The sequence below is a fragment of the Sander vitreus genome, chromosome 7 (genome assembly GCF_031162955.1).
Source record: "Sander vitreus isolate 19-12246 chromosome 7, sanVit1, whole genome shotgun sequence".
Classification (NCBI taxonomy): Eukaryota; Metazoa; Chordata; class Actinopteri; order Perciformes; family Percidae; genus Sander; species Sander vitreus.
In genome coordinates, this window is record NC_135861.1 from 2574773 (window position 1) to 2593715 (window position 18943).

An 18943-nucleotide genomic window follows, 5' to 3' on the forward strand; every position below is an offset into this window, starting at 1 on the left:
GTTTTTTTTTTTTTTCTCACTCCCAAGCTCCAAGATGCGTGACAGCACCGAAATGAAAAGATTAAGTAGCTTTGTGTCGTGTTTCAACACATTCTCACTCCCATCTCGTAAAATACGGACGTTTGGTCAGGTGCCATTGTCGTTATTGACGCTAAAAGTCTCCTTTAGAGTCCGCTGCACGGTGTGGGCGCCATTCATTATGACCATGCAAAAAATACTTTTGTTGTCCCTATCTCAACGTTTTGTGGATTTATTATTAGGTTTTTGGTTACTATTTTCAACATTTTCCCCTTTTTTTCCAATGTCTTTGCCCGTTATTTTTGACGTTTTGTCGACGTTTATGGCGCTATTTTCGACGTTTTCACCAACATTTTTGCCACTTTCCCAACGTTTTGTCTGTTTTTCGACGTTTTTGCCGCTTTCTTCCGGTGTATTTGAAGTTTATTTTCGTCGCTTTTTCCAACATTTTTGACGCTTATTTCAACGTCCCATATTTCGGATACAAAAAAACTTTGAAAACGGGTCAAATTTGACCCGATGACAACATGAGGATGAAGCCGGTTTACATTTGCTTATAGTTGACGCTTTTATTTTGAAGAATACTGCCCGGAAATCCTGTTGTTTTTGCGATGAAGTGACAACACAAGTCGGTTCTTTAAAGCTGGATACGTACGTTTCACCAAGGTATGGGCAATAATATGTACGGCTGGCATGTTTGGCACTATTTAGCTAAATGTCTTCCCTGTCGATGATGTTATATAGCGTTATATTATATATGGAAACCGCAACGTAAATCTCTCGTTTTTCGTTCGTTCGTAATTTTGTAGGTAACGTTAGGGTTACCTAGTAACTAATGAATATCGAAAGTCTGAGCAAATGGTGTCGTAATGGACGTCAAGAACGACACTGCTACATTATCTTCTAGATAGAGAAAAATTAACATTGTACGTGGCTTTATTTAAACCGATAAGCCATTGAAACCAGGAGGGGCAAACTTTAGTGTCAGTTAAGATTTCTTTCCGCTCAGGTTCGTCATGCTGTTGAACTACTTCATTACACCGAACTATTAGGAAGTCTTCAACGTGAGCTAGTGTCTAAATCTTCAAATCCCGGCTCCACTGTGTCGGTCTACCGGGGTGAAGTTAGTTTAATGTTTGACATTCGTCGGTTTTAATACGTCCGTGTTAAAGTTTTAGGGTATGTTGGAGAGCTGATTTAGGATTACGTTTCACGGTTTCGATCAACTCAAAATCACCCAAAAAGGACTACGCAGTTGATGACGCAAAGAACGGAAACTATCTGCCCAACGTGTCCTAGTTAGGGACCGTAGTAAAAGTGCAACCTCACCCATTTCAATCTTCAATAACTTTTTTGTAAGTGACTTTTTTTTTGTAAATAGAGTAAATCATTAGTCTGGCTATCACCAGACCAAGCTCAATCTTTTAAGATTGAACATTAGTCTGGGGAGTCTGCTCTGTGTTTTCTACTGCACAAGAGGCGTGATCAACGGGCGTAGTTCAAATGACTCTGTACGCAATTGGATAGTCCTTCAACCAATCAGACCAGCGATCCAGGTGACGTAGCAGCGACAGCGGCATCAACGGGTTGCTGCGCTTCGGTGGCCGCCATGTTGAATGTAAACTAGAGGTGTGAATCTTCACTGATCTCCCGATACGTCTTCGATTCTGTATCTCGATGCATCACAATGTGTCAAATACATTTTTTCTTTTAAAGCCATACAGGATATTTAATTCATAGCTTTTCAAGCTTCAAAAACAAAACATTCTGCAGTGCTCTAATACTAAATAAATAGGATACATAAAACTACAGCACTGAGCACACGGCACTTCCTGAATGTGCGAAACATACCAGAATATGTCAACAGAAAGGTTGTTAGGCCTGCATTAAATTGTAAACAGAAATAATCGATTATGGCCCGGCCGATTATCGATGCAGCATCGTCCACGATTCAATGCGTCGATTATTTGATTCATTTCAACACCTCTAATGTAAACAAAAAGTTGCTTGGTCGCTTCTCTCTCGTCATCGACGATGACTCTTCGCGTTAAACCCGCCAATAGCGCGCCAGGTGGATAAGCCAGTTTGTGATTGGTTCCCGCGGATTTGTAACAGAAGCAGAATAGATAAACGTACATGTTTCCAGCCTGAGCTGCAGGGAGAAATCAGATCAGATCGGTTTAGGTTTACCCAGTCTAGTAAATCATGGTTTATGCACATGTAAATATTGTAATTTCAGTAGCTTGCTCATTTGTTAATATATTGACATAAAATCACCTCTCATGTTCCTTTGACATCCTATCACAACTTTCAAACTGAAAGTGGGTATGTACGTAGGTACGTAGAGACAGACCCTACGCCGTAGCCTGACCTGCACCTCAGAAGTGTAACTACACGTTGTGGCGACATGTGTCGCGGTAGCGTTGAAATTCCCCCCCCGACTCATTTCCTGGTTCTCCTTCTCCTTAAACCTGCTGTTCTCTTAAAGAGATCGATGACGATCGACATAGGCTACGGAGAAAGACATTATCATCAGTGACCTATCGTGTAGAAAAATGCACATTTTTGGTTATTATTTTGCTCATTGTTAAATATATTGACATCAAATCACCTCTAATACAGTCAGGTCCATAAATATTGGGACATCGACACAATTCTAATCTTTTTGGCTCTATACACCACCACAATGGAGGTGAAATGAAACGAACAAGATGTGCTTTAACTGCAGACTTTCAGCTTTAATTTGAGGGTATTTACATCCAAATCAGGTGAACGGTGTAGGAATTACAACAGTTTGTATATGTGCCTCCCACTTTTTAAGGGACCAAAAGTAATGGGACAGATTAACAATCATAAATCAAACTTTCACTTTTTAATACTTGGTTGCGAATCCTTTGCAATCAATTCCAGCCTGAAGTCTGGAACGCATAGACATCACCAGACGCTGGGTTTCATCCCTGGTGATGCTCTGCCAGGCCTCTACTGCAACTGTCTTCAGTTCCTGCTTGTTCTTGGGGCATTTTCCCTTCAGTTTTGTCTTCAGCAAGTGAAATGCATGCTCAATCGGATTCAGGTCAGGTGATTGACTTGGCCATTGCATAACATTCCACTTCTTTCCCTTAAAAACTCTTTGGTTGCTTTCGCAGTATGCTTCAGGGTCATTGTCCATCTGCACTGTGAAGCGCCGTCCAATGAGTTCTGAAGCATTGGCTGAATATGAGCAGATAATATTGCCCGAAACACTTCAGAATTCATCCTGCTGCTTTTGTCAGCAGTCACATCATCAATAAATACAAGAGAAGCAGTTCCATTGGCAGCCATACATGCCCACGCCATGACACTACCACCACCATACTTCACTGATGAGGTGGTATGCTTTGGATCATGAGCAGTTCCTTTCCTTCTCCATACTCTTCTCTTCCCATCACTCTGGTACAAGTTGATCTTTGTCTCATCTGTCCATAGGATGTTGTTCCAGAAATGTAAAGGCTTTTTTAGATGTTGTTTGGCAAACTCTAATCTGGCCTTCCTGTTTTTTGAGGCTCACCAATGGTTTACATCTTGTAGTGAACCCTCTGTATTCACTCTGGTGACGTCTTCTCTTGATTGTTGACTTTGACACACATACACCTACCTCCTGGAGAGTGTTCTTGATCTGGCCAACTGTTGTGAAGGGTGTTTTCTTCACCAGGAAAGTATTCTTCGGTCATCCACCACAGTTGTTTTCCGTGGTCTTCCGGGTCTTTTTGGTGTTGCTGAGCCCACCGGTGCGTTCTTTCTTTTAAGAATGTTCCAAACAGTTGATTTGGCCACACCTAATGTTTTTGCTATCTCTCTGATGGGTTTGTTTAGATTTTTCAGCCTAATGATGGCTTGCTTCACTGATAGTGACAGCTCTTTGGATCTCATATTGAGAGTTGACAGCAACAGATTCCAAATGCAAATAGCACACTTGAAATGTTCTCTGGACCTTTTATCTGCTCCTTGTAAATGGGATAATGAGGGAATAACACACACCTGGCCATGGAACAGCTGAGCAGCCAATTGTCCCATTACTTTTGGTCCCTTAGAAAGTGGGAGGCACATATACAAACTGTTGTAATTCCTACACCGTTCACCTGATTTGGATGTAAATACCCTCAAATTAAAGCTGAAAGTCTGCAGTTAAAGCACATCTTGTTCGTTTCATTTCAACTCCATTGTGGTGGTGTATAGAGCCAAAAAGATTAGAATTGTGTCGATGTCCCAATATTTATGGACCTGATTCTACCGTTTAATCGAAGCAAAGATGAATCGATTAATCTCTGCAGCTATAGTCGAACCATAAATATTTAGCGGGGAGGAAATAATGGGAACTGGTGGTGTTATTGGGGATCTATATGTCTTAATATAACTCTTAATGTGTACACAGGAAATACACAGAGCATGGATCTCCTTGGAAAAGTGGAAATCTACATCCCAGTGGACGCTGAGGTGAAAAGCTTCCCTATGTGGAGTCTACCTAAATCAGTGCTTAAACAAATTGGCCTCCCCCTGTCTGACTCTGAGGGCTCCGGGACGCTCGCAGACTCTCCAGAAGGCATATGTATTTGTCCAGCAATCATACGGAGGAAAGGCCAGGAACTTGTCTCCCACACAGTAAACGGTGGGACAGAAAACGCGTCGCTGCTGCACACAGAGTTTCGGTCCGGACAAATGTCCTTTGTCTGCCCCAACCGCACAGCTTACAAGGTGCTGAAGGACACCGTGCCTGGGAAAAAGATCTCTGCACACACATCTCACACCTCCCAGTTACCTCAGGGCTCAGCCCCGGATAAGTACAAAGATGCTGTCGTCATCTACCATGGACATGTTTACCTGTCCATCAGGAGGTCCAATCAAAGCCGGAGTCAACGAGAGACACGTGAACCAAAGCCATCTTCCCACTCTGCCATTCCTAAAAGCCCAAAGAAGGTACCGTGCCATTTCAGTTGGTGGTTACTAAAGCCCGGTTCAGACCAAAGATTGGTGAAGTTTAAACTTGCAACTAGAGATACTCAGATACCGAGTTTAAGTGCACGGAATAGAGGGGGAGGGTACGGGATGAGGAGGGAGGGGCAAGCTAGCCTCTGTTTTGTTTGACAATATTAAGAAGTGACGTCACCCAACATCGCTTAGAGCACCTTTTAATGTAGTTTATTTGTGTTCTTTTTCCGTTATGACCGACTGTCAAACTAGCCGATAAAAGAAAGTTATGTGGTGTTCATTTTTTGAGTTTATTCATGTTTCAGAAAAGTATAACCTGAGCCAGGCCGTACAACGAAGATCATATCACATCCATACAGGGATAGTAGTATACAGCTGTTATACATCATATCATCTATACAGGGATAGTAGTATACAGCTGTTATACATCATATCATCTATACAGGGATAGTAGTATACAGCTGTTATACATCATATCATCCATACAGGGATAGTAGTATACAGCTGTTATACATCATATCATCCATACAGGGATAGTAGTATACAGCTGTTATACATCATATCATCCATACAGGGATAGTAGTATACAGCTGTTATACATCATATCATCTATACAGGGATAGTAGTATACAGCTGTTATACATCATATCATGATTGATTGCAGATTCACGTTTTTCTGGGTCAAAATTTGATATTAAAACGTTTATTTTTCTGTCTCTTTTCTCCAAGTCTTTTGTCACTTATTCTGATGTTTGTTGATTTTTTTTTTTCTGCGCTTGTTTTTTGACGGTTTTGAACCTTTTTTTTTTTTTTTCAACATTTTTGTCATTGTTTTCAACGTTCTTTTATCAATTTTTTTAACACTATAAAATGAAATAAAACACCCAAATTACAAATAGTAGTGATTCTGATGTAGAAACCTTTTTGAAACAGGAGGTTACATATTTCCTAATTCCTTCACTCCTCTGTGACAGTCAAGTGAAGAACCACGGTAACGTTGTTATTCTTCCTGCAGCGGCGGTCTCGCCAGGCTCGCCCTGATCCTGCAGACAAAGAACTACAAAGGAAGAAATTGCGTGTCACTTTGCCCAAAACCTCCATAAAAACACTACAGGATCTTCTCACCAAAACAGATAATCACTCCACCACGGACCAGGTGAGTTTCATAATAACTGGAATAAGGAAAACAACTTCATTTGTATAGCTCTTTTCTTGATATGGACTGGTTACAAAATGATTTAACAAAGAATATGAGACCGTGAAAAGTGAGAATAGAAAATCATCTTATGGCAATTGAATGCTTTTCGTTATTGTAACCTGTCCCATACCTTTTTAAAATGTTTCCTGTGGCATCTTTCAGATTAAGATTGAGATAACTTTATTGTCCGTCATGACAGAAAATCGTCTTAAGCGTGATTTGTGCTTGTGCGTTAAATCTATGCCGTGGCTACACACGCAGGTACGTGGAGACACCGACCCTACACCGTAGCCTGACTCTCGAAAAATGTAACTACACGTCACGGCAAGCCACACCGCTCGGCCGTGGCTTGGTAGCGTTGCATTTCCTCCGACTCGTTTCCTGGTTCTCCTTCTCCATAAACAACATGAAATCAGCGAGAGGGTTAACATTTCATGCTACAGGGGCGGCCTCTAGCTCACCCAGTGAGAGCGTTCGCCCCGTGTTGGCTGAGTCCTGCAGCGGCGCAGGGTTCGAATCTGACCTGCTGCCCTTCGCTGCGTGTCATCCCCCATCTCTCTCCTCCTTTCGTGTCTATCCACTTTCAAATAAAGGGGAAAAGCCCCCAAAAAATAATAAAAAAAAAAAAACAACTTCTCCTGCTCCAGATGTCCCACCGTGGTCAGAAAGAACAGGGGAGACGTTTTGTTTCTCTCACGATGACTCTAGAGTGCTACTCACTCTGAAGATATTCACCGTCAGTCTCTCTCTCATACACACACACACACACTCATACACAGACACGCACACCGCCCTGCTATTCTCTTAAAGAGATCGACGCACACACCATGCAGAAGTGTAGACTTCAGGCCACTTACGTTGGCTACGGAGAAAGCTCTGCGTGGATCCTCCACAGGACCATATATCACGCTTTAGACGTGGTTCAACATACAGTGCATCCGAACTCGGACCGTCGTGCTGTCTTCCGGTCGACCGTGCAACCTTTTGTTTTCTGGGTCAACCTTTTTAATTAAAAACTTTTTCAACGTTTTGGTCGTCTTTTTCAACACTTGTCGCGGTCCCCCGATGTTTTGGTCAGTTTTATCCAAGCTTTTGGACACACACACACACACACACACACACACACACACACACACACACACAGAGACACAGAGACACACACACACACAGACACACACACCGAGACACACACACACACACACACACACACACACACACACACACACACAGACAGAGAGACACACAGACAGACACACACACACACACACACAAACACAGAGACACACAGAGACAAACACAGAGACACACAGACACACACATACACAACACACACACACACACACACACACACACACACAACACACACACACACACACACACACACACACACACACACACACACACACACACACACACACGGTTGAAAGAAACCAAAATGTCTGATATAGAAACTTTTTGAAGTTAAAAATGGGTCAAATTTGACCCAAGGACAACAGGAGAGTTAAATGGACTAAAATTACTTATTAATAAATAAATAAATTATTCACACAGGATAAAAATGACAATATATGTGTGCATAGTGTTAGTGTGGGTTACTACTCTTTATTTAGGATGTTTATGACAGTGGGTTTAAGTGTTTTTCTTTTGGCTAGAGGGACTTGTTAGCTGCAGCCTAATAGCAGAGGTGGAAAGTAACTAATTACAGTTACTCATGTTACTGTTATTGAGTCACTTTGGCTTATGTTTAAAAATCTGTAATTTTACTTTTACTTAAGTATGTTTTGGTTGAAGTATTGTACTTTGCTACATTTTAAATCACATCCGTTACGGAGTAAACATTTTTTTTATTATTATTGCTTATCTGTTCTTAAAGGTCCCATGGCATGAAAATGTCACTTTATGAGCTTTTTTTAACATTAATATGAGTTCCCCCAGCCTGCCTATGGTCCCCCAGTGGCTAGAAATGGTGATAGGTGTAAACCGAGCCCTGGGTATCCTGCTCTGCCTTTGAGAAAATGAAAGCTCAGATGGGCCGATCTGGAATCTTCTCCTTATGACGTCATAAGGGGAAAGGTTACCTCCCCTTTCTCTGCTTTGCCCAACCAGAGAATTTGGTCCACCCATGAGAGAGAGACATCATGGCTTACAAACGAGCAAAGTGGCAGTTTGTCAAGGCCACACCCCCATCCTCCACCTTGCCCCCCCCCCCCTCTCCTCCTCAATAGCTACAGACACAGAAATGGCACATCCTAAGGAAAGCTCACCACTAAGGCCTATATAAAAGAGACTTCAGATACAGTATTAGGGGACCACTAAGACCTATATAAAAGAGACTTCAGATACAGTATTAGGGGACCACTAAGGCCTATATAAAAGAGACTTCAGATACAGTATTAGGGGACCACTAAGGCCTATATAAAAGAGACTTCAGATACAGTATTAGAGGACCACTAAGGTCTATATAAAAGAGACTTCAGATACAGTATTAGGGGACCACTAAGGCCTATATAAAAGAGACTTCAGATACAGTATTAGGGGACCACTAAGGCCTATATAAAAGAGACTTCAGATACAGTGTTAGGGGACCACTAAGGTCTATATAAAAGCATCCAAAGAGCACCATGTCATGGGACCTTTAATGTGCTATATGTGCTGGTTTTACTGTAAAGTGTCTGAGTACCATGTAAAGTGCTATATAAATGAATTGCCTTTTGGGATTCATAAAGTGTCTGAATCTAAATCTTGAAAAGTGAACATGAGCCTTACCACTACTTTGTGTTTTGTGTGTCCTTCAGGAGCTGCTACATGACAACACGCCCGAAAACCCCCCCACCGCATGTAAAGTAACACACGGTGATCACGAGAAGGATGTTTTTACGCACAAGAGAGTTGACGTGTCGTCATCCACAGCTGCACATTCGACTGCTGATGGAGAGCAGGCAGCGGCGGAGGAAGCAGCCGACGCAGAGCCAGCGTGGTTTCAGCCTGAGGAGGAGGAGGAGCAGGAGCAGCAGGAGCAGGAGGAGGAGGCCAACGACGACGGGGCTGAACGTGAGCTACCGGACCTGGACGATGAAGAAGCTAAAGCTGACTATCTACAAATTGAAAAAGCTCTTGATATTGTGGAGCAGAGTAGCAGCTGGATCGGGAGAGAGTCTTGGGGTGCAGCTCGCGCCTCCACATCGCTACAGGAGGAGTACGACTTTAAGGAGCTGGCGGAGGAGGAGAAGATCGCTAGAATGAAGGCCAAACTCAGACAGAGCAAAGCTGCCCTCCTTATGACAGCTCAGTCCGAGTGAGCAGCAGTTCCCTAAACTTAAAACTCACGTTAAGATATTTACCCTTGAACTACGGCCGCTCAGTCGGAGTGAGAAAAAAAACAGCAATGATGCTTTAGTTCCCTAAACATACGATAACTAACATCATAACTAACTCACGTTAAAGGACAAATCCGGCGCAAAATGAACCTAGAGGTTAATAACACGTGTGTACCGAGTCGACCGTTCTCTGGGATCTGTTTTCATGCTAATCGAATGTGACCAGTTTTAGCTCAAACCGCTAATTAGCTTATAACGCTAGTCGTCGGGGCAGAGGGTAAAGTAAAAAGAAATCTCTATTTCTACACCACTAACAAGGCTCAAAATATCACCACACGTCCACGGTAGCATAATGAAGAGTCCCTACATGTAAACAGGAGCATTGAGAACTTTGTAAGTGTACAGTTTGTTAAAAAGATAGTTTTATAAACACAGTAGCGTTCACCTGTACATGCGGCCGCCATCTTGGGAACGACCGGCCGAACGACGAACGCCGTGCAATCAGTAACCAGTAACATAGCTCAAGCACGGCGTTCATGGTTCGACTGGTCGTGACTTTTTCCCAAGGATGGCGCCCGCCTGTACACGTGAACGCTACTGTGATGAAAACATGTCCCAGAGAACGGTCGACTCGTTACACGTGTTATTAACCCCTAGGTTCATTTTGCGCCGGATTTCTCCTTTAAGATATTTACCCTTGAACTACGGCCGCAACTAACGATTCATTTCATTATCGATTAATAGAGCTGGATACCAAACGCGATACTTTTTAGGCACCGACCAAATTGCCTCTTTAGTATCGGAGTATCCAAAAATGTCATTCAGTAACAAATAATACCAATACCTAAGGAGCAAATCTCATCAGCGTCAGTGAGCCAATCAGCACACAGCAGGCTTCTACAAAGAACTATTAACGTTTTACATTTCATTGTTCAGGAACCGGTATCGGAACTTTTTGAACGGTGCCCGGCCTATCGATTAATCTGGTGATTTCTTTTCTCGATTAATCGTTTGATCCATAAAATGACTGAAAAATGGTGAAAAGAAATCTCCATCCCAGTTTGTCAAAGTCAAAGGTGACGTCTTTAAATGTCTTATGTGGACGACCCAAAGACATTCAGTTCAATATGGTTTTAAAAACAGAAAAGAGCAGGACGTCTCCATATTTTAGAGGCTGAAAACAGCATTTTCTTTTTTCAAATTTTGTTATTTTTGCATGAAAAATGACTTTTATCGACTATCAAAATATGTTGGAGATGATTTTTTTTTTTCGACTACTCGTTACAGCTGTACTATGAACACTTTGTTTTTCTTTTGTTTGATTTCTCCCTGCAGCTCAGGCTGGAAACCTGTACATTATTCTGTCCTGCTTCCGTTACAATTTTGCGGCGACCAATCACAAACTGGCCTATCCACCTGGCGCGCGCTATTGGCTGGTTTAACACGATGACGATAGAGAAGCGACCAAGCAGCTTCTTGTTTACATTCAACATGGCGGCCACCGAAGCGCAGCAACCCGTTAATATATATATTAACGGGTTTTTTATATATATATAATATAATATAAGAAAAATTTCTCATGTTGTCCTCTGGTCATATTTGTTTTCACAGTTTTTTTTATATCAAAAAATATGGGACGTCGATAAAGCGCCGAAAATGAAAACGCAACAAAACGTTAAAAAAGACGATGAAAAAAAACCCGGTCAAAATCGGCAAAAAAAAGTGTCAAACACGTCAAAATGAAGCACCAAAAACATTGAAAAGGTGACAAAAATATTGGGGCAAAGCGGGGAAAAAAACTTCAGAAAAAGCTAATAAAATGTTGAAAAAAGTGACCAAAACAATGGAAAACCCCCCCCCCCACACTAAAATGTAAAATACAAAACTTAGAACAAAGTGACTGAAACGTTGAGATGGGGACAACAAAAGTGTTTTTTTTCATTGTTGACGGGAAGATAACACGAGGGTTAAAACCAGAAGTGCACGTACTTGACGACGAGCTCTTTTGAAAACTAGCAGTTGCATTTCTTTGACATTTGCTTGGGAGGCGAATGGTTTCCTGACCCCTGACCTTTCCCTTTTTGTGGTCTTACTGTTAGAAGAGGGCTTTTAAGATTTTAGAATCAGAAGAATCCGTTTTAATGGCCAACTAAGTGTAAACGCATACAGGGAATTTGACTCCGGAATTTTGTTGCTCTCAAAGTACAACCGAAATAGACATAACGTTACAGCTAGAAAGGACAACGCCGCTGAACAAGATTAACAAACATTTGACTACTAAGTACAGATACGTTTGTGTGTGTATATAAAAAGTGCATACATATACACGCATACATACATATGAATGCATACACACATGTAAACAAAGTTTCATTCTGTCGATTATGTTCTTGATTAATCAGTTACTTGTTTGGTCTTTAAAATGTCAGAAATTGGTGAAAAATGTGGATCAGTGTTTTCCTAAAGTCCCAAGACGACGTCCTCAAATGTCTTGTTTTGTCCCCAACTCAAAAGATATTCAGTTATCTGTCCCAGAGGAGAGAAGATATTCATTTAACAAGCTGACATCACACAAGTTTTACTTTTTTTTTCTATCAAGAAATGACTCAAACCGATGAAACGTTTATTAAAATAGTTGGCGATTAATTCAATAGTTGACTAATTTATTATTATTATTATTAACTAATCGATTAAAATGCTTCTCATAATGTGGACGCTGCATGTGGATGAATGGGACTTTTCCTCAATGTGTCATTTTTGTTTTGGGACACCTCTTTCTTAAAGAAAGTGAGAAGGACTTTTGATTTCTGAAGTCTGGACGCCGGGTGTTCGGCTCCCTTCACTCGGATTGTTCCAATCGTTGGATTGAGTTTGTGTCCCAGAAAGCTTCTATTCTGCTCATGTTTCAAAATGTGCGTGTTCCTCTGATGAAATATTGTTTTGTATCAAACATATATCACGTTTTAATATAGACACTTTTGGACCAACTGTTTGTTATTGACTTTTTCACATAAAGTCTCGTAGGATAGGGCTACGTTTCCGTTGCTGCAAATATTTGTGTTTTGCAATAAAGAAGTGCGAGTACAAAGCTGTGACTTTTTGGTTTGTTCATATTCATTTGTTTCACACACATAAATACAAATCACATTGAGGAAATATAAAATACATGTCACATCGATGGCTGTAGCGTAAGACGTCAACGGTTGTGCCGTCTTTGATACATGATACGCTGTGCTTACCAGTTTAGTGATTACCTGACTTGCCTCAGCGTTACGTGTTCGGAATAGAGAGCCGGCAAGGCACCGGAGGAGGGGTTGCCGCCAGCCCTCTTAGCTGCCACGCAACCAGATGCTGCTTTGTTTTTATCGTGGCAATCCAGCATTCGCTTTCAGAAGGATGTTGTCCCTTTGAAAAAATGATCCAGATGTGTCTGCCTTTGACTTGAACTGCCGGCAAACTTCACAAAACCTCACACTTCTATCGGCATCCTCTACTAGGGGTGCACGATATATATCGACTCAATATCGTTTTTGCAATATCACGTTGTGCAATATCAATATCGAAAATGTACTGAAAAGTATGCAATATTCCGTGTATTTTGTGAGATGCGCATCGAGACAGCGAAGGAAACGAGAAGCTTGAGGACAGAAAGAGTGCGAACTGTGTTTAAATAAACCCTTGTGTTGTACGAAAACCTGTTGTTTTGATATTCTATTAATCTATTTTGATGCGTTTTCATAGAGGTTTAAGAATATCGGAATGAATATCTATTGCAATATTCACGTTCGATATCGCAATATCACATTTTGTCAATATCGGGCAACCCTATCCTCTACTGCCACCCAAAAAACTCCTCCTCCCATGACGATTGAAATATTCTTTCTCTTCAGCTCGTATGCAGCCACCATCCTCTTCTTCACAAGGCAGCCGTCAGTCACGCGTCACAAGCCCTGCACTCACTTTTTAATTGGCCAACTCCACCTTCGACTCAAATCATTCTCCGACGGCGGAAAAACAGGAGAACAATAATGTATCAGAAAAAATATCATTCAACAAGCATTCGGGAGAGAGGGAACAAGAGAATGATAAAGGAAAAATGATTTAAACTTCGTTCCTTTTTTTAGAAGCGTGTTGTTAAATGTACTTGCCCCGACGTGGCATTTTACTTTGCCCCGAGCCATCGGGCGATCCTTATTGTTGAACCCTGCATGTGAGAGTGTGTTAGGAGCCTGTAATATGCAGATATTAACCCTTGTGTTGTCTTCCAGTGGACCAGGCACTTGTCATCCTCCCAGGTCAAAACTGAAAATCAACTCTATGGGCCCTATTTTAACGATCTAAGCGCACGGCGTGAAGCGCCTGGCGCAGGTGCGTTTAGGGCGTGTACGAATCCACTTTTGCTAGTTTAACGGCGGAAAAAAGGGTCCGTGCACCAGGCGCATGGTTCAAAAGGGTTGTACTTAATGTCATCTCCCATTCCCTTTAAAGGCGGGTTTGGACCTTGGCGCATTGCTATTATGATGGAGGATTTGTTAAAGGAACACGCCGACTTATTGGGACTTTAGCTTATTCACCGTAACCCCCAGAGTAAGACAAGTCGATACATACCCTTCTCGTGTCCGTGCATGTTGTAACGCTGTCTGACGGTTCCACCGGTAGCTTAGCCTAGCACAGAACCTGCAGGTAAGTGGTTCCAACTAGCCTACTGCTCCGAATAAGTGACAACATAACGCCAACATGTTCCTATTTACACGTTGTGATTTGTAGAGTCACAGTGTGTACAAAAAACAACGTAACATGAGACACAACCATCTTCTAACCGTAACCAAACCGGGAACTATATTCACAGAAAGGCTTGCTGCAAAGCAAATCACTCCGCCCAAGTAGCAGAAGTAGCAGAGCTTCGCCTTTCTGAGAATATAGACAACACGCACGGACACGAGAAGGGTATGTATCGACTTGTCTTACTGTGGGGGTTACGGTGAATAAGCTAAAGTCCCAATAAGTCGGCGTGTTCCTTTAAGCAGGAAGGAGAGATTTTCAGGAGAAGAAACTGATCTGGTGAAAGCGTGCGAGCAGATCATATATGGCACGAGCACTATGCCACCAAAACTCCACCAGGTGAAGGAGGCATTAAAATAAGAATGAAATGCTGCGTTATTGACTTCAGACCAGGTTTTTGTTGGTCAATGGCGCGATCACTTCCCACTGCCTGAAGATAGCAAAACGCCCAGAATGCACCTGAACACACCTCCCTGTAAGATCAGCACGCCCATGGGCGCACAGATGGGTGCAGGTGCATTTGCCATTTAAACGACGCAGGCGCTGGACGGGAAATTGACAACTGCGTCTGTCTTAAAGTAGCAAAGACACTTGCGTCGGGCCCTGGGCTGGGTGTAAGATAGGGCCCTATATCTGACGTTTTTGTCTCTTTTTTCCGACACTTTTGCCGTTGTTTTTCAATGTTTTTGGCGCTTTTTGCCGTTTTACACTTCTTTTCACTACCACTTATAAACACCACTAACACCAACCTAATCCTTGAGTTAAAAAACAGAAATGATTAATTATTTAGACTAAAATTTTTATTTAATTTGTTTACTATCTATATATATACAGTCAGGTCCATAAATATTGGGACATCGACACAATTCTAATCTTTTTGGCTCTATACACCACCACAATGGAGTTGAAATGAAACGAACAAGATGTGCTTTAACTGCAGACTTTCAGCTTTAATTTGAGGGTATTTACATCCAAATCAGGTGAACGGTGTAGGAATTACAACAGTTTGTATATGTGCCTCCCACTTTCTAAGGGACCAAAAGTAATGGGACAATTGGCTGCTCAGCTGTTCCATGGCCAGGTGTGTGTTATTCCCGTCATTATCCCATTTACAAGGAGCAGATAAAAGGTCCAGAGTTCATTTCAAGTGTGCTATTTGCATTTGGAATCTGTTGCTGTCAACTCTCAATATGAGATCCAAAGAGCTGTCACTATCAGTGAAGCAAGCCATCATTAGGCTGAAAAATCTAAACAAACCCATCAGAGAGATAGCAAAAACATTAGGTGTGGCCAAATCAACTGTTTGGAACATTCTTAAAAAGAAAGAACGCACCGGTGAGCTCAGCAACACCAAAAGACCCGGAAGACCACGGAAAACAACTGTGGTGGATGACCGAAGAATACTTTCCCTGGTGAAGAAAACACCCTTCACAACAGTTGGCCAGATCAAGAACACTCTCCAGGAGGTAGGTGTATGTGTGTCAAAGTCAACAATCAAGAGAAGACTTCACCAGAGTGAATACAGAGGGTTCACTACAAGATGTGAAACCATTGGTGAGCCTCAAAAACAGGAAGGCCAGATTAGAGTTTGCCAAACAACATCTAAAAAAAGCCTTCACATTTCTGGAACAACATCCTATGGACAGATGAGACAAAGATCAACTTGTACCAGAGTGATGGGAAGAGAAGAGTATGGAGAAGGAAAGGAACTGCTCATGATCCAAAGCATACCACCTCATCAGTGAAGTATGGTGGTGGTAGTGTCATGGCGTGGGCATGTATGGCTGCCAATGGAACTGGTTCTCTTGTATTTATTGATGATGTGACTGCTGACAAAAGCAGCAGGATGAATTCTGAAGTGTTTCGGGCAATATTATCTGCTCATATTCAGCCAAATGCTTCAGAACTCATTGGACGGCGCTTCACAGTGCAGATGGACAATGACCCGAAGCATACTGCGAAAGCAACCAAAGAGTTTTTTTAAGGGAAAGAAGTGGAATGTTATGCAATGGCCAAGTCAATCACCTGACCTGAATCTGATTGAGCATGCATTTCACTTGCTGAAGACAAAACTGAAGGGAAAATGCCCCAAGAACAAGCAGGAACTGAAGACAGTTGCAGTAGAGGCCTGGCAGAGCATCACCAGGGATGAAACCCAGCGTCTGGTGATGTCTCTGCGTTCCAGACTTCAGGCTGGAATTGATTGCAAAGGATTCGCAACCAAGTATTAAAAAGTGAAAGTTTGATTTATGATTGTTAATCTGTCCCATTACTTTTGGTCCCTTAAAAAGTGGGAGGCACATATACAAACTGTTGTAATTCCTACACCGTTCACCTGATTTGGATGTAAATACCCTCAAATTAAAGCTGAAAGTCTGCAGTTAAAGCACATCTTGTTCGTTTCATTTCAACTCCATTGTGGTGGTGTATAGAGCCAAAAAGATTAGAATTGTGTCGATGTCCCAATATTTATGGACCTGACTGTATATATGATGTTTTACACTGTTTATAAACTACATGTGTTTTGTGTGCAAAAATCTTAATGTGTAAAGTAACTAATAACTAAAGCTGTAGTGGAGTAAAAAGTCCAATATTTCTCTCTGAAATGTAGCGGAGTAGAAGTAGAAAGTGGCATGAAATGAAAAGACTCAAGTAAAGTACAAGTACCTCAACATTTGTACTTAAGTACAGTACTTGAGTAAATGTACTTAGTTACATTCCACCACTGGTTCTGTGTAACATCTGTTGTGTTTTCTCTCTGTGCAGCGTTCTTTTTTTCTTTTTCTTCTTTTTTTACATGCTGCACATTTGTTATCAAATCCATGAAGATGTTCTCGTCATTTGCTTTTGTTGTGTCTATTTGCATGTTTCTGTAAGCTGCAGTGCATGTCGTGCTCTCAGGGCCGCCGTACACACTTCACTAACTTGTGTCCAGTACAGAATGAGTGACACAGACAGGGCTTTAAAATTGCTTGGGCTGTAACATTGACTACGTCTATATGCACATAATATTCCAGTTATTGCCCTTGTTTGTGTCTAAGTGACTGATGTGAACAACAGTCTTTGACATTGGTCCAGTATTAAGAGATCGCTGCAGTCTGCAGCGGAGAAACAAGCTACAACGTAAGGTAATAGGACAATTGTCCAGCTTGTATTTACCTTCACAAAAGTGCTTGTTTTGCCACTGACATACTCAGATTATTATTCTAAGTGTCTGACAACATTATGGAAAGGATCCCTACAGAGACAGACCTTTAAAACCTCTTTGAGACCTTTCTGTTTAACCAGAAACAGCTCTGAAGTCGCTGGCGCTAAACCCACCAGACTCCATTCAAAAAAGCAATACTTTTAGCGTGTATAGAGCCAACATGTAAATCGGTAAACTATGCATTTATTTATTAGAGTTGTGAGTTGTGACGACCCAAAACAGCTTTTAATAGTGTAATTTTGTTTCTGTGTCGACTTTGAATGAAGTGTATTTAACGATGCTAAAATTACTGTTTATTTAATTGTGATGTAGCTTTCTTTGTTCCGTTTACAATTATTTTCAAACGGGACATGAACCCCGGTCTCCTGGGTAAAAGTCATGTGTTTGTTTGAGCCCTCCACCACCCCCAACCTCGCTCTTTATGTGGAATTTTGGCACTTTTATTCGTCACCTTACTTGCTTTGCTCATGATTTCTATGCCACTACAAACACAAATATAGTATCTATCAAGTTTGTCCTCTAGTTTTATCCTGCTGTCTTTTTTAGCAGGACGGGCGGTGGCAAGTAACCGCAGCAGCAGCAACGTTTGCCGAGTTTCCTCCTCCATTCTCCGGCAGTCTTGCAGGAACTCTGATAAAGTACGCACAGTGGGGCAAGGAGGCATTTCATTGGTTCTTTCCAAGCGGAGTGCGAGGCAGTGATTGGTGGGCGTTTTTTACAGGACTACAGCAGCTACAGATGACAGATCTTTTTTGCTCCTTTTTTAGAGCCCAGAAGTTATTTATTGCTTTATCCTACTATTTATAGGTTTAAAGACCATTTCAATATACACTATATAAAAAGTGTATTTTGAAATAGTTACCAACCCTGCCTTTAAAAGTGTGTGGATTCAGCTGATGTCACACTGAGGGGAAGGCTGTTCCAAAAGCCAAAAGTCGTCCTTATTTTTCAGTTTGGTTGGTGGAACAGCTAAAATGTTTTGATCAGCTGATCGTAGCCGCCTGGCTGGGCTGTAAGGGGTTAAAGTTCTTTGAAATAATCTGGAGCCAGACCATGGATGGCCTTGTGTGTAATTAATACACATTTAAAATGTATTCTTATCCTAATGGGCCACCACTGCAATGAGAAAATTCCGCCGGTTGTCACTCTTTTCGGATGTCCGTCACCTTCCTCTTTCTTTGTGTTGGCGTTCTAACCTCCGGTGGATTTGTGAGGACTATGGTTACCTGCTCCTCAGATCTCTGCAGGGTAAATCCAGACAGCTAGCTAGACTATCTGTCCAATCTGAGTTCTCTGTTGCACGACTAAAACTACTTTTGAACGTACACGTTCCACCAAAACAAGTTCCTTCCCGAGGCTATTTTGCAGCGGCACCATGGTTCCGCTTGCGATTGGTTTAAAGAAATGCCAATAAACCAGAGCAGGTTTTTCTCCCATCCCAGAATGCTGTGTGGA

General features: G+C 41.8%; 1 protein-coding gene across 1 annotated transcript; it reads left to right on the forward strand.

Annotated features, from left to right (window-relative positions):
• The first annotated feature begins 859 nt into the window (after positions 1-859).
• LOC144520171 (uncharacterized) lies at positions 860-12593 on the forward strand. Its single transcript, XM_078253837.1, has 4 exons — positions 860-1373; positions 4430-4971; positions 5999-6139; positions 8977-12593. Exons 2-4 carry the CDS (start codon positions 4444-4446, stop codon positions 9478-9480), a joined length of 1173 nt encoding a protein of 390 aa, XP_078109963.1. The 5' UTR covers positions 860-1373; positions 4430-4443; the 3' UTR covers positions 9481-12593.
• The last annotated feature ends 6350 nt before the right edge of the window (positions 12594-18943 follow it).